Below are 16,327 nucleotides of genomic sequence, written 5' to 3'. Positions count from 1 at the left end.
AAACACAATATTGCAAAAAATGTGTCCACTGGTTAGTCGCCCTTCTACTTGAACTATGGTAGACATTCAAATTCCTTAGTAAACCTTCAGGATGTTTACGTTCCAGCACTGCAAGATATTGTCCAACATCTGGCATCAATACACAAGTCGGCAGTAGAAAACTTAACATTAGCGAAAGAATGTTATAAGTTCTACGCAGACAAAAAGAGTAAAAAAGAACCGAGTTTACAGGTTGGAGATAAGGTATGGCTCAACTCAAAAAACCTGGCTCAAAGGCAACCTTGTTTTGTTGGACCTTACTCGATTGAGAAAATCATAAATTCAGTGACATTCCTTTTGAAATTGCCCCAACATGTTAAAATGCATCCAGTGCTCCATGTCTCGTTGCTGAAAAAGGTGCCACAAATTGTGAGACTAGTCCTACCACCTAAACCTCTACAGATAAAAAGGAGGGCAGGAATTTGAAGTGAAAAGAATCCTTGAGTCGAAGTAAGATATCAGCTATATCATCTGCTAGACTGGAAAGGCTATGTACCAAAGAAAAACCCCTGGAAGCTACATGCTGGTATTCATGCTCCACGGTTAACCAAGGCCTTTCATCAAAGATTCTCAATAAAACTATGATCGGGAGAACCCTCCTTGTCAGAGGGTACTGTCAAGATTTAACTGAGAAATTCCAAGACAAAATCAAAAAAGCTTTATTCAGTATATAAATATACAACCATGAAAGCATACTACATATATTAAAAGAAGCAACCATCATAACATTTGGGGGAGAATACAATGATGTCACAGATTTACACAGTTGTACTATAGAAACAACATTTACAAGGAACTCGTTTAAGATTTTTGATAACAAATTATTGGCAATTTGATTGATTGCCCTGTCTGATAGAACAATTAAAGAAATATATACTGGTAATCTCTTCTGTATATTATTATGATTCAATCATTACATTTTACACTGACAAGCTCACCAAACAACCAACTAGGCACTTTATTTCTACAAAAATCAGCAATTTATATACATTTCACATAAAAACATTAAATCACCATTGAAAGCATTTTATGAAAAAAAAATTCACATAACCCCAAATGTAGTGACCATAACCATATTTACAGTGAACAATTGTGACATATTCAAAAAAGGTTATCAGTACAGAAACAAAAGGAAAAGGACACTGTATAAAATGAGACGATTTTGTTTGTTGTTTGTCTCTTTAGTCTATTTCGTTGACGGCGTTTCGACCCTCTTTAGATACCGGGTCTCATCAGGACTGTTTATCTGGGGACTGAACAACATAACCATAATTTAATTTATATTCATATGAAATAAGATGAATGGAGCTTGTCAAAGCATTAAGGAGGCGCTTACCCATACTTGCATGTGAAGCTACGAAATTCCAACCTGTAATTATGGATTATTTGTTTAGTATAATGGAATTTAATTTAGTTAAACTAATTGATAGTGCTCACCCTGTGTATGATAATTGAAACCGAATTTTCTAAGACTCACGATTATGGGACTCGTCTTTATCCTGAGCCCGTGGGAATGATTACCATCTGCTCGGACGATTACTCCGCCTAAAACAGTGGAACTCCTAAGCAGTTGTCGAGTGAATTACGACATCCTTACTTCTTTGTTTAGGGTAACTTACTTGATGCTAGGTTTAAATGCGGCGTATATTTACTTCTTGTTAATCCAAAAGGGGGCGGAAGAGAACTAGATCCCACTTCGGTTACGATTAAGATACTCGGCCACCTGCAAACAAGTGTCCGATTAGATTCATATCTCTTTTTCTATTTAAACATATTTATCGTTAGATTTTGGCCGGTAAGAAGACTTACTCAATGATGGACCAGGACCGGGATAGTTTTCTCCGGCACAGCTGCAGCAACAGTTAGTTTGCGGGCTCGCCGGAAGCGGAAATTTACCTTATTTATGTCCGCATAGAGCTGCCATAAGAATGAGCGCCATTTTGTAGTGTCTAAAATGCTCGTAATATCTTTATTAAAGGTATTATTCACCTCAGTTTGTATCGAGTCGTAATAGCGTTTCTTTTCACACGTATATGATTATTTTCGTTCCGACTCAAAATCGGCAAAAAGACAGAATTGGGTCTGATGTTTGCCGATTTTGAGTCGGAACGGAAAATAATTATATACGTGTGAAAAGAAACGCTATTACGACTCAATAAAGACTGAGGTGAATAATACCTTTAATAACGATATTACGAGCATTTTAGACACTACAAAATGGCGCTCATTCTTACGGCAGCTCTATGTGGACATAAATAAGGTAAATGTCCGCTTCCGGCGAGCCCGCAAACTAACTGTTGCTGCAGCTGTGCCGGAGAAAACTATCCCGGTCCATTATTGAGTAAGTCTTCTTACCGGCCAAAAAATAACGATAAATATGTTTAAATAGAAAAAGAGATATGAATCTAATCGGACACTTGTTTGCAGGTGGCCGAGTATCTTAATCGTAACCGAAGTGGGATCGAGTTCTCTTCCGCCCCCTTTTGGATTAACAAGAAGTAAATATACGACGCATTTAAACCTAGCATCAAGTAAGTTACCCTAAACAAAGAAGTAAGGATGTCGTAATTCACTCGACAACTGCTTATGAGTTCCACTGTTTTAGGCGGAGTAATCGTCCGAGCAGATGGTAATCATTCCCATGGGCTCAGGATAAAGACGAGTCCCATAATCGTGATTCTTAAAAAATTCGGTTTCAATTATCATACACAGGGTGAGCACTATCAATTAGTTTAACTAAAATAAATTCCATTATATTACACAAATAATCCATAATTACAGGTTGGATTTTCGTAGCTTCACATGCAAGTATGGGTAAGTGCCTCCTTAATGCTTTGACAAGCTCCATTCATCTTATTTCATATGAATATAAATTAAATTATGGTTATGTTGTTCAGTCCCCAGATAAACAGTCCTGATGAGACCCGGTATCTAGAGAGGGTCGAAACGCCATCGACGAAATAGATTAAAGAGACACACAACAAACAAAATCGTCTCATTTTACACAGTGTCCTTTTCCTTTTGTTTCTGTACTGATAACCTTTTTTGAATATGTCACAATTGTTCACTGTAAATATGGTTATGGTCACTACACTTGGTTATGTGAATGTTTTTTTCATAAAATGCGTTCAATGGTGATTTAATGTTTTTATGTGAAATGTATATAAATTGCTGATTTTTGTAGAAATAAAGTGCCTAGTTCAGTGAAATAGGCTATAACCATTTGGTTGTTTGGTGAGCTTGTCAGTGTAAAATGTAATGATTGAATCATAATAATATACAGAAGAGATTACCAGTATATATTTCTTTAATTGTTCTATCAGGCAGGGTAATCAATCAAATTGCCAATAATTTGTTATCAAAAATCTTAAATGAGTTCCTTGTAAACGTTGTTTCTATAGTACAACTGTACTTACCCAGTTTGCTAGGACATTTGGGTTGCTCTTGTTGTGTTTAATACAGATTTACACAGGAGCATATTACATCATGAATGTAAGAAACAGTATCCTTAAACTTCCAACAATACACAAAGGGGATTATACAGAGCTTCACTGAACTCAATAAAATACATACAAAGTTAATTTAAAAATCGAGGCAATAGCAGCACGATATTTATAAAAGCCTTCAATCAAAATGTGTGATAAAAGATTTGTAAGGAAAATTCAGGCTAATCAGATTCGTAATTTAGCGATTCCACATAAGTGAGATCCTTTTTCCTTTTAATTGCCATCTGGGTAAAGAGGATCGCTGCATTACATATCGATTAATTTTCCAAATTGCAAACATGATATAAGGTAGACTTATAAAAATACAATTTGTTTGATAAAAAAAGGGGTCTTAAAATCGATGTTCTGATGTCCCTGTAAAAGTTACAAAAAAGTATAAAATGCAAAAGTACTCTGAGGTCTTTTAGCATCGCACGGGCACTTAGGTAAATTTCGGCTCCACTTTTCCATCTCTGGGAATGCTACTTGGAAGTGGAGTGTGCCCAGCCTTAATCTCGTCAAGTAGAATCTGTGCTGTACATTTCTATTAAAAATGAGATCTGGTTGTATGCCAAAGAGAATTGGTCCTTCGCAGTATGATTTAACGCCTGATTTTATACTAAGTTCAGTTAACCTCTTAGTTTCTCTGCATTTCAGGAGTCTCCTCTTGAGCTCAATCTTACTATAAATCTGAATACTCACAGGATCTTTAAAATGAGTTACCATATTGCACTCCACCATAAGACTACGAATGTAATGCAGCCAGGGTATGTTTCTATGAGTGTAGTTACCTGTAGAAGTCAGTTTGAGCCAAAAGAGAGAATGAAGTCTGAGCGGAGAGCAAAATGGTATCGACAGAATTCAAAGATGGCCGATAAGATACCTTTCCCAGGTTCCACTGTAATAGTTCCCACCCTCAGCCAGGAATATAATGTAAAGCGCGCACTAACATTGTAACGATGCACATCATGGATGAGACAATTGTGTCTGCGTCTGGGAAGATTAGTTTAGAGTAGTAGCGTCGCTGTTACCTAGCGTCGTTTTAGCTGTTTGTTGCAGTGTTTTTTCCCCCTTACAGAAAAAGTAGTGGACAGAGTTATGAGACTGATAATATCTTGGTCTTTAGTCTGAGCCTTGTAGAAGAGTAGTGTCTCTTCACAGCGGCTCCTCATGCGCACTACACTATGTTTCATAGTACAAGGCAGTGCTGGTTTCTATGGAAATCTGCAAGAGAGGTTAGTGTCTCTCAGTGAAAAGGGCTTTCCCTGGCTGGTTTGAGAGGAATAATTCAGTTTGCCTTCACAGTTAAAGAGCAATTCTGCAATGCAGAAGGATAGAGAAAAAGAAAATACTTACCTAAGAGTTCTTCTGAAGTCATCCGTCTTGTCTGGGCTCCTAGAACTTGTAAAATGGCCACTCAAGCACCTCCTACAAAAAGAAAGACAGTGACTATATTAATTGATATGTGAATGTGACATCCATTCCTGTGCGGAAGTAAGCATGGTGTATCCTGAGTCTCGACGATACGAACACGTACACATACACCAACCCCCTCACATCTCCACACAACACAGTGGCGATATGTGGGATCTCTAATGAGAAAGAAGAGTCCCCAGAGTACCCCCCGTACTCTGTACAAGGGAAGCGAAGCCTGTCCGAAACACACTGAATAGGAAACACCTTAAATCACACCTGTAATGCCTTGCAGCATAGCGTACATGTAATGGGACACATGAGTTATTGTATGAACATAATTGAATGCTCAATAGTGTTTGTTACACATGTTTGAATTTGTTGTACAATCTCGAACCACAAAATCCAGTACTACCTACTGGCAAGCTCATTGCAGCAATGCACAATGTGTATTGTGGATAATCACAAATTGTAATGTGAAATTGTGAACAGCAATTGATCAGTAGAACTGTTTAAACCCCTGTATTTGAATGAAAATGGTATTAATCTAATGTACAAGCTGATGTATATTAACAAACTTCAATAAACAGTTGTTTTAAAAAAAAATGTAAATGTGACAAGATAAATACTCAAGTTATCAGAACCAATTACTTGGAATAACATTAAGTAATTACATAAAAAGTATTAATAGCCAATTCTACATACTGTAAATACACAAAAACAGAAGAGGAGCAATATCCTTAGTCTCTTGGGATATGTAGCTAGATAAGAGTATAATAGATTTGAATGTATGAAAACATAATGTACAACTAGCTGCAGTCAGAGGGGAAGTTAGTAATGCTTCTCATGGTTTTTTTTTTCTTTTTCAGTTCATACTTTTGCAATAGAATACATATAAAAATATCGGTGCAAATATGAAGGAAGAGTCGAGCACACCAAAAACTAGAGAAATAAATCTGAAGACCAGACAGGGCGGTCTCTTTATTTTCTGTCCATCCTCTTTACCCCTTAGGGCACTCCTATTATCAAGTTATATATTGGAGGGCAGGAAGGGTTCCAAGAGGGTCATTGGGAAAAGTCATCATTCTGCTCCTTCGTAAATGGTAATTAAGAATAACTAGCCCCGACAGTGATTAATCCTGCGGATAAGGGTGGGGCAATTGTTATCTTATCAAAGACTGTGTACAATAAAGAATGTCAGAAACCTCTATATGACATGTACAATTATAAACATCTGTATATTTCTTTAACATTTATTTAGGAGAAATAACTCCATGACAGGGTAGGAATCACTTAATTTTGCACTTCACTCACTGATGTCAAGAAAATACTTCTGTTAGGGATCCCCGAACCTGAAGAATGCCCATGGCCTGTATTGGCTAGAAGTAGGGCAGAAACATTGTGGCATACCATGGATGGTGAGGCCATCACACCTACATTCCATCCCATTATTGTTTTTAGCTGTACCAGAGGTACCCACGAATAACAGTGATAACCCGGGTTTACCTCTAGGTATTTTGCGGAACCTGAATTCCTTACTGTCCAGTAAAATTTCATCTTAGAACTTCCTCTACTTCAAGGTCGAGTCTGCCCTGGTGGTACCATCTTACCGGGGTGGGGAGAGGTCGCCAATGACACAATTATTGGTGAGGCCTCCTAAACAGTAAAAAAGAGACTGCATAATAGGACCCTTCCATTTCGTAATAAAATCCCTATCTCTTCCTACCAAGTCTTGCTATTGATAGATTGAATATATCTGATGAAGGGTCTTGATCTCTTTTCACCATGGCATGCTTTCTCAAATGTCAGAGTCGAAGATAGTTTGCACATGCTGGCAAAAGGTCCTTGGCAGGTGCCAATCAATTCCTTGTTATATTTAAGAATGTTTCAGCACTTATTCAGGTATACTCCCCAGGACTTCAGGCAGCCTTCTTTTAGTGCTCACAATAATTTACAGCTGCACGGACTCTGGTCAGTATCACATACCCTTAGCCACTCACTTGAAGTGGAGTGTTGGCCTGAACCCCTTTCCACCATTTTCTTCTGTTTCTTTATAGTTGTCCTACTACTAGTGTTAGTGGTTTGTCTGGTGGTATACGCGCCCTTCATAAGAAAACAGTTACCCTGCCTCTTGTCCGAGTAGATGGTCATTGGTCATAAGTAGTGGACACCCTACACTTATTTTGGAGCAATACCGTTTAATTCTCTCCTGCTTGCCTTGTGCCCTGCCACCTCAATTTTTGTTCTTCTGCCTTCAGCTTCTTTTAAATGCAGCTTATATCCAAACTGCCGTACTATTAGGGGGCAGGGAAATCTTCAGGATTTTTGGGGCCCTGGGTGGAACGTATACTGGGGCCCAGCTTTGAATTAATGATCCAATATAATCTTTTTCATGCCCTCTCTGGACTGGTCACTGATAGTGTACAGGCACACTCGCCCAAATTCGAAATGTGTTTGCATATAATATTTGGGATAGTGACATGCAGCAGTTCACTAATACTGGATATAATCTCCGACACCCTCCCATTTCTCCTAAGTGATGTCCTGTTGGATTTAAAAGAAATCTTTTTAATGGATGTTGCATGAAGCATAAACCCAATATTTCTCAGCAAAATGTCGGTAATAGACTCTTACACATCCCCCACATTAAAATTAATTAAATGAAAACGGTATTTAAAATAATGTGTTTAAAATTTATTCCAAGGTCATCAGTGCAAGAGACTCTGCAGAACAGAGCTGGCTATATCAGGGACCCCTTAAAGGCTGGGGCCCTGGGCCAGAGCCCACTTTGCATATAGCTTGAAACATCTCTCTGTTGGGATGCATTCCAGTATCCATAACTTTGATGCAAGAATTGAGGAGGGCTCCAGTCCTGATGTGTCACAAGCAGGAGAGGCACACTGTGAATCTACCAACATGTGTCCTCCTTGTGCATTTTTACAGTCCATCTCCTATCACCTTTATACTGTCCAGGGGCATGACGCTTCCTCATGTGATGCTGCCTTTGCCTTTCTTCATGAAGGTAGCTCGTCACTGGCATCTTCTCACTTGGACCTCTTTTTCCATCTCTACCCATAGTTCCCGATCGGTCTTTTTTATTTTTTCATCCAACTCGGCCTGCTGATATGTGGGTGAGTGCTATCTCATCACTGGTCCACTTGGATCGAGGTCTGCTTTGGCTGAGCATGTTCATGGGCAATCCTCGGTCATCACAATGTATCTTTGTGAAGAGTAGATTTTGACAACACTTATTCCCACTACTAAGGTTTGGCTCTGAGCCGTAAAGTATAGTTTTTCATATGCTGCTCAAAGGAAACACACCCTGGTTTATTTGTGACCAACCCCAACATTTCATTTGAAGACAAATGCCATTTTCCACTGATTCCATGGGATTATAAATGATTTCAAATAAATTAAATTGACACAATAATGTAAAAGGATGCATTATTGAAACCGTTAATACTGAACATGAACCCATTATGTTTTTGGGAGACAACATATGATTACTTTTTATTTGAAGCGGACCATTGTTAATAGTAATAGATTTAATGTGGCTAGATTTGAAGGGCTAGTGTTGTAAAATGGTTGTCAATTCATGGTTCAACAGGCATCCCACAATTTAGGGTCAGTAATTTATTATATAATCCTACAACACTAAAAGCGATTATGCCTTGATGATAATATGAAAGCCTTGTACATCCTGAATTACTGTAATATGTTACAGGAATCCGGAGCAGAAAAGAAGATTGGCTGAAGAATATCCCTCTGAAGAAAAGAAAGGTGGACATGACCAACTTTAAGGGTAACATTTTAAATCTTTTTGAACACTGCATCTGTAGTTTTCTACAAGGAGAATTGCTGTGCAGCCTAGTATCTAATATAACAATTGCTAACTAACATAATAGCCTCTGAAAAGTGCACCGTTTTTTGCAGATATAACATTAGATTATATATCTTGCCATCTACTAGAACCATCTGTCTCGAATGCCAGCTGAGGTTTTGTTACATGATGTTTGTCGAGCCCTGGTCATGACTCTATTTTGGGTGTAAGATGGGGGCATCTTAAGCCACAGTGGTTGTCACATGTGAAATGTGGTACCTTAATGCAGAACTTTTTTCTTATAATTAATTGTTTTGTTTTCCTCAAGAACACAATTGAGATGTGTGTGCTGTTCTGATTGTGTAATGCCCAATCCCCTCTTAGGTGTTACCAGAGAAGGGTGTTTCCACTGTGTGCTGGCATTCTTCGGTAGAGGAGTAAGGTTAAATCCTCAAACATCAATTCCTGCAAAATAAATTAGATTAATATATTTATGTGCTTTGAGGACTACCCACAGCCAGTTTGGAAATCATCAGCAGATTAAATATGGAACACTTTGAACACAAATGTATTTTACCCAATGGGTACATTGAACCTTGGTTCAGCCCAGCCTGACCAGTAAAGATCATTTTTTCATATGTCGGGTGAGAAAGTCCAGTACATTTTGTAATATACTGCAATGGTTAAAAGTAAATATGTTTGAGATCTCTAGCCGGTATGGTTTAACTTCCAACGTGTTATATTGCTGTTTTTTTCAGGTGAGACTTGCAATTTGTGTCCTGGGTTATCTTTAGACTGTCCTTTTTTCAGTGTTTATTTTTGAGGACTTCAGTGGTGTTTATTCAGTGTTTTACAAACCTTTTGATATCCGTGCTGGCTCTCTTCTAAAATGCATAAAAATATATAAAATCTGTGTTTTTTTAGGGTTTACAAAACATGTTTTTTTTGCAGTGAGTGTTATAAAGCACATATTTAATTTAACGTAGAAGTAACTCATGTATAGTCTTTCCAAAGAGTGTTCCCACTGGACTTATGTAAGACTGTTATAAGGATTGAAAGTAGTGTATTGCACTCGCACTCAAATTGTGTTGGCTTCTCTTACATTTCATTACAACTCACACTCTGACTGGTTTACAGGACTGTTAATGGATTAAAAAATTAGAGTGCCATATTCAGATGTTTTAATGAACACATTTCTATACACACTTGGGAGTCTCACCTACTCCTCCATACTGAATATTATGATATTATGGGGGCAAAGAACATAGTACAGGAGTCTTCAATCTGTGGGATGTGCACCCTTCACGGGAGGGGGGGCAGTGGTCTGATGGAAAGGATGGCACACATTCCCAAGCCTTAATGTCAGCACACAAAGGATTTATGAAAAACTGTACCCCAACATTTTGGAAAAAGTCAACCATCCCAGGACGGATAATTCTGATAGAATAAAATGCTTCAGCTTAATGTTATTCAGAGTGTCCTGTGAAATTGAAGCCGGGCAGACAGTTAAACAAGCCTTCCTGCCAGGGTGCCTCCTTGCCTGAAAGTAATGCAAAGTTGTGCTACGAGTTAATCTGCAAATGTAAAGGGTAATCTATAAATTAAAGGATGCTTGGGAGTCTCTACTGCTTTAATTGATCAAATCACTGGAAGCTTTATGATGGCAAAGATTTATTCTTTTTGAGTGGTAGTGCAAAGAGTTAACAACTCAGTTGTCAAGTGTGTGCTTTGAAGTACATAGTGCTTACTACACCTGACTAGGTGTTGAAGGGACAGCTGTTAAAAAGAATTGACATTACGTACAGTCTAAGGTATTGCTAAAATCTCGATATGGGGTGAACCATTTCTTCTTAAAACATTTGTGCATTTTTTAGCAGTCCCTCTTATACTGTGTGTAATGCAAGCATACATTGACTTACATATTCATTGTGCTTTCTGTCACAGCTTGTGGATTCATAGCTGTAAAATACACAAGTCACTATTTTCCACTGTACTAACGAATATTTAATGCTGTGGCTCCCTGGTTACACACAGACCTCCGCAGTGCATTACCTAATCGAGGTTTCATAATGTACTATCGTGCATTTTCCACTAACAACTTTTGTATTTACTTTTCATTTGAGCTGCCTGTTATTTTATATGTAGCTACCTGACGGTGAAAGACCTAAAACACTTACAGAATATACTCTTTGATATTATTACCCCCCCTTAAAAATGATTTGCTGTGGGAATTGGGGATTTTTATGGTTGTTGACGATGAGGAGTATCAGGTCTAGAAATGTTTGTCAGGGATGGGTCCCTACTCCTAAAAAGTGTTGACTGGTAGGGTCTCCGCATCAAAACGTTTGAAGACCTCTGGCATAGTACCTTATGAAACCTTTTTTTTTTTTTTTTTTGAAAACCTTTATTGTACCTTCATATCGTTACACAGCATGCCGCCTACAACCCCGAGGGGCCGGCCGCTAAACGAAAGAGACACATCATAACGACAGCCTTAAGGAAGTGGAGTGCATGTGTCGAAAAAGTCAGTGCAGTAAAGGGTTTGCCAGAGGGCTGAATGAAGGGCAGTAGCAAACGTTCCATACAGAGTAGTTGAGGTTTTCATTTTCTATTTTTGAAACGAACAAAAAAGGAACAGAACAGAACATCGGGAAATCACAGTGCGATCATTGACAATGTACATTACAGGATAGATATGAGAGTATACCTGGGATAGGACAAAGCCGCTTTTCATCTGGGAATCAACTTGGGGTGTGAAGAAGGTACTGCCCCCCCCTTATCCCCCTCAAAGGACCCCCACCCCACAGTCCACCCCCCCTCACTCCAACCCATCATCGTCATCAGAGTCCAGTGGGTCATCTTCTGGCAGTGGATCGCAGATATCACCCCGATAGGTGTTCCATGGGGACCAGACCTTGTTCCACTTGCCAGGACAGGCCCGACTTAGGTACACCGCCCTTTCTGTTACCATCGTTCTATCCATGTTTGCGCACCATTGTGATGTTGTCGGGAGGTCCGCCACCCCCCAACGCTGCGCAATGTCTCGCTTCGCCACCATCATTCCCAGTGTCACCCAAAGGCGGCCATACCGTGACAGATCTGTTGGTTCCCATACATTGAGGAGGCACCGCCGTGGCTCCGGCAGCATTGAGACCTCCAGCACCTGGGATACAGTACGCAGGACCTGACGCCAGTAGTTGTGTATGCGCGGGCAGTCCCAGAATGTATGGAAGAAGGTACCCTCATCCCCGCAGCCACGCAAACAAAAGGGGTGCGGAGTCCGGTGTATGTGGTGTAGCAGTGTTCTAGTGTAGTATACTCTGTGCAGGACCTTGAGCTGAACTAGCCTCATCCTGGCCGATATGCCCGCCTCTTTGGGGGAAGCCAGAGCCTCATTCCACTCATGTTCATCAAGCGCGCCTATCTCGTGCTCCCATCTATCCTTGAGGGGTGTCAGAGGATCTGGTGAGTTATTGAGAAGCTTCCGGTATGTTAGGGAGGTTGCCTTCTCCACCATGAAGTCGGTCAGGAGGCGATCCTCCAGTGGGGAGGATTCAGGGAGAGTCGAACCAGCCGGGATGGCCGAGAGCAGGGCATGGCGGATTTGCACGTATCGATAGGACTCGTGCGGTCCGAGGTCGTATATCTCTCTCAGGCGGGTGAAGGAAATAACATCTCCCCGTTCCCACATGTCCCCCACTGTGGAGATGCCGATGGAATCCCATCGGGAGAACCCCTTACTGGTCTGAAGATTGCCCAAAGCCTGCGTGTCCCAAAGCGGAGTGAGCTTAGTGAGTGTGCCTTTCCGTCCTAACGCAGCGGTGGCCGCGTGCCAAGTGGCTACGGTGAGCCTAGTGGGGCCCACAAGCAGCCTCAGCTTCCTCCGGTCATAAAGTGGGGCTAGTATGTTATTGGTGCCCAACTGTGCCCTGTCCGCCTGAAATGCCGGGTCAGATTGCGGAGCGTGTAGCCATTGGTTAATGGGCCTGAGTTGTGCTGCCCAATAATATAGATGCAAGTTCGGGAGTGCAATGCCACCCTCATACCAGCTCCTGCAGAGTTTAGCTTGGGCTATGCGTGCAGGGCGATTGCCCCACAGCAGTCCGGAGACCACCGCTGCGACCTTCCTGAAGTATCCCGCTGCCACCGGGAATGGTGTGTTATCTAGGATGTACAGGAAACGGGGTAGTGACTTCATTTTAAACAGAGCAGCTCTCCCCAGCAGTGTTAATGGCAGCCCTGCCCAGAAGCCCGCGTCCTGTTTGAGACGATCCAGTGGTGGTATGAGGTTCAATCTCTTGTATTCGGAAGGGTCCCTCGTGATATGAATGCCTAAGTATTTAAAGGAGGAACCGGCCAGCCGTAGAGGGCAGTCCGGCCCGAGTGGCGGGGGGGGTCCCCTGCCAGCACATACAACTCCGACTTGTTCCAGTTAATGGTGTAGCCTGAAACCTCGCCGTGTTCGTCGCATAGGCGCAAAAGAGCTGGTATGCCATGCTCGGGGTCCGTTGGGTACACCAGCATGTCGTCCGCATAAAGGGATATGCGGTCCTCCCATCCCTCCCTCCACTGAATTCCCTTGAGTAGGGGGGTATGTCTGATGCGAATAGCCAGAGGTTCTAGGGAGAGTGCAAAGAGCAGGGGGGGAAAGAGGGCAACCCTGCCGGGTGCCACGGCCAAGCGGAAACGTGCGGGATATGTGGCCGTTCGCCACCACGTGTGCCACCGGCGCCGTGTAGAGTCACTTTATCCACGAAATGAAGTTTGGGCCGAAGCCCATGTGTGAGAGGACTTCGAAGAGGTAGGCCCATTCCACCAGGTCAAAGGCCATCTTCGCGTCTAGTGCCAGTATGGCTGCACTATCGCCAATGCGGTCCGCCCTCGCCAGCACCCCGTGTACCCTTCTGAGATTAAGTGCAGTGTTTCTGCGAGGCATGAACCCTGATTGGTCTGGGTGGATAAGGTCGGATAGGTGAGGCAGTAGGCGGTTGGCCAGGAGCTTCGCTAAAATTTTACTTTCCGCATATAGCAGAGAGATAGGGCGGTAGGATGAGCACTCCTCCGGAGGTTTACCGGGCTTAGGGATAGCCACTATTGTGGCTGTCCGCTGATCCAGCGGGAGCTTCCCCTTTTCACGACATTCTACAAACATCTTAAGTAAATGGGGACAAAGATCTTCAGTGCGTGCTTGGAACCACTCCACTGGAATGCCATTCGGCCCGAGTGCCTTGCCGGGCCTGAGCGCCCCAATGGCCAACCGAAGTTCATCGGTGGTCAACGGCGCCTCCAGGTCGGCTACGGCCTCCGGCTGCAGCGAGGGAATGTCTATGTTGCTCAATGCACATTGGGCCGCAATCACGGTCACCTCCCGTTCGGGAGTATACACTTTTTCAAAGTGGGACGCCAACGCCTCCACCACTCGGTCGGGGTCAGTTAGCATCGTGCCATTGCCATCCCTCACCTGTTGGATCCCCCTGGAGCTTCCCCCTCTCTTATCAAGCCAGGCCAGCATCTTCCCTGCCTTGTCCCCCAAATCGTACACCCGGTTCTGTGTGTCGGTGATATGGCCCTGTGTCGTGAGGCGTGCATGGTCCTTGTATAACTGCTGATGGAGTGCAAGGGTGTGTGCCGTTTCATCCGTGGGGTCAGCTTCGTGGGCATTAGTGGCTTCGCGCAATTGGAGCTCGAGAGCAGAGTGTTCAGCTGTCTGTTCCTTCCTATGCGCCGCTATAGAGCCGATCGCTTGCCCCCGTAACACTGTTTTATAGGCCTCCCAGAGAATCTCAGCAGAGGCCGCAGTTGGCTCGTTTTCCGTGAAGTAGTGCTCCGTGGTCTTCTGAAGGGCCTTCCTGATTTTCGGGACCTTAAGGTAAGAGGCCTGAATGGGATATATGCGGTGACGGGACCGTGTCTGGGAGGTAACGGTGAGAGTCAGTGGTGAGTGGTCGGAGATGCCCCGAGGGTGTATGTCTACCTCGTCTACGCGCTGTAACCCGTCCCCCAATGCCAAAAAATAATCAATGAGGGATAGACTGTTGTGGACTGTGGAGTGAAACGTGTATTGCCGGATCAGTGGGTGAACATGGCGCCAAACATCTACCAGCCCAGTGCCCCCAAGAACCGTCGAAACCGGGAGGGACCCTCCGGCAAGGTGGTCGCCGGAAACCTGTCGAGCTGCGGGTCTGCAGCTGCATTGAAGTCCCCACCTAAGAGCATGTCTCCAACCGGGAGGGATAGCAAGCAATCTCCCAGGGCTGGAAGCATCACCGAGTGCAGGGAGGGTGGGATGTATACTGAGACCACCGTTAATGGGCGACCGTCCCACTGCCCCGGCACCGCGGCGAAACACCCCTGATTATCGGATTTAGTACTAAGGGTAAGGAAATGGGAGGATTTTTTGATCAGTATGCCCGTGCCCCGTGTGCCAGTGGAAAATTCGGAGTGGACCAGCATTCTATACCCCCTCCTGTCCAAGGCCTTGGTAGCCCCACCCACCAAGTGGGTCTCCTGCATGAGTATTAAGTCTGGTTTATAGCGCTTTACCTCGGACAAAACAAGGCCACGTTTCACCTTATCACCCAGGCCCCGCACATTCCAAGTGAGAAGCCGGAGGGCGGAGCCACTCGTCTGCGCCCCATCCACCCTCACGGCATTGAGTTGTTCACCCGCCATCATTATTCATCAGACACACAGTTTGTCCCTGAAGAATCAACTGCACCTGCAATAGTACATTTCTAGTCAAAGCACACTGTACAGTTCGAGATCGACTTTGTGAATTTCCCATGAAAAAGAACCAAACCCCCCCACCCCTTCCCACCCTGCCTCCCTGCTAAACGGACCTACAACTGCCCGCCACCCCAACTCAGCAGAGCGCTTATCCCATTCCAATAACAGAGTACTTGCGCGTCAGGGGAGAGTGTCCCCCAAAGCAGGCGGTCCCTCAGCCGCCCTCGGGATGTCCAGGCCAGCGTCCATGAACGACGAGAAATAGCAATCCTTATGGGAGAAAGCCAGAGTCCAACCAGTCCATCACGTACGAGTTTCATTCGCCCTCGGCGGCCCCAGATCGATCCTGTGATGGCGACGCGCTTGCACTTCCCCTAGCTGAAGTCTGTGAGCCGGGCCGGCTGTCGTCCTCAGGCCTGTTGCGTCGACGGCTAGAAGTGCGGTCCACCGTGCGCCATCCTTCCAGCCAGTCTCTCGCTGTCTCCGGAGAGTCAAAAAACCAGACCTTCTTGTCGGCCACCACTCGCAGCCGGGCCGGGAACAACATGGAGTACGGCAATTCCTGTTCGCGGAGCGTTTTCTTCACCTCCAAGAAAGTTCTCCTCCTGCGGGTGACTTCCGCTGTATAATCTGGGAAGAAGGATATACGTGAGTTCTGAATCTGAATAGGTGGTGCCACCCTGGCTGCTTGGAGAATAGTGTCTCGATCTCTAAAGTTGAAAAGTCTTGCCAGGATGGGACGCGGGGCAGCCCCCGGTTTAGGTGTCCCACCGGGTACCCTATGGGCACGCTCTACAGTAAAGAAGTTGGAGAGCCCCTTGGGGGCCAGTTGGTTCTTAATTAG

At 43.7% G+C, this 16,327-nt stretch overlaps 1 protein-coding gene across 1 annotated transcript in view; it reads left to right on the top strand.

The window, feature by feature from the left end:
• RESF1 (retroelement silencing factor 1) overlaps positions 1-16,327 on the top strand; it is a 376,576-nt gene that overhangs the window by 179,220 nt on the left and 181,029 nt on the right. Inside the window, exon 5 of the mRNA XM_086952784.1 lies at positions 8,662-8,739. Coding sequence (XP_086808910.1) covers positions 8,662-8,739 — 78 coding nt within the window. The remainder of the gene's footprint in view (positions 1-8,661; positions 8,740-16,327) is intronic.

This window comes from Lissotriton vulgaris, chromosome 1_2 (assembly GCF_964263255.1).
Source record: "Lissotriton vulgaris chromosome 1_2, aLisVul1.2, whole genome shotgun sequence".
Lineage (NCBI taxonomy): Eukaryota > Metazoa > Chordata > Amphibia > Caudata > Salamandridae > Lissotriton > Lissotriton vulgaris.
The sequence above is the reverse complement of the archived record's forward strand: the minus strand, read 5'-3'. Positions and strand labels throughout refer to the sequence as shown.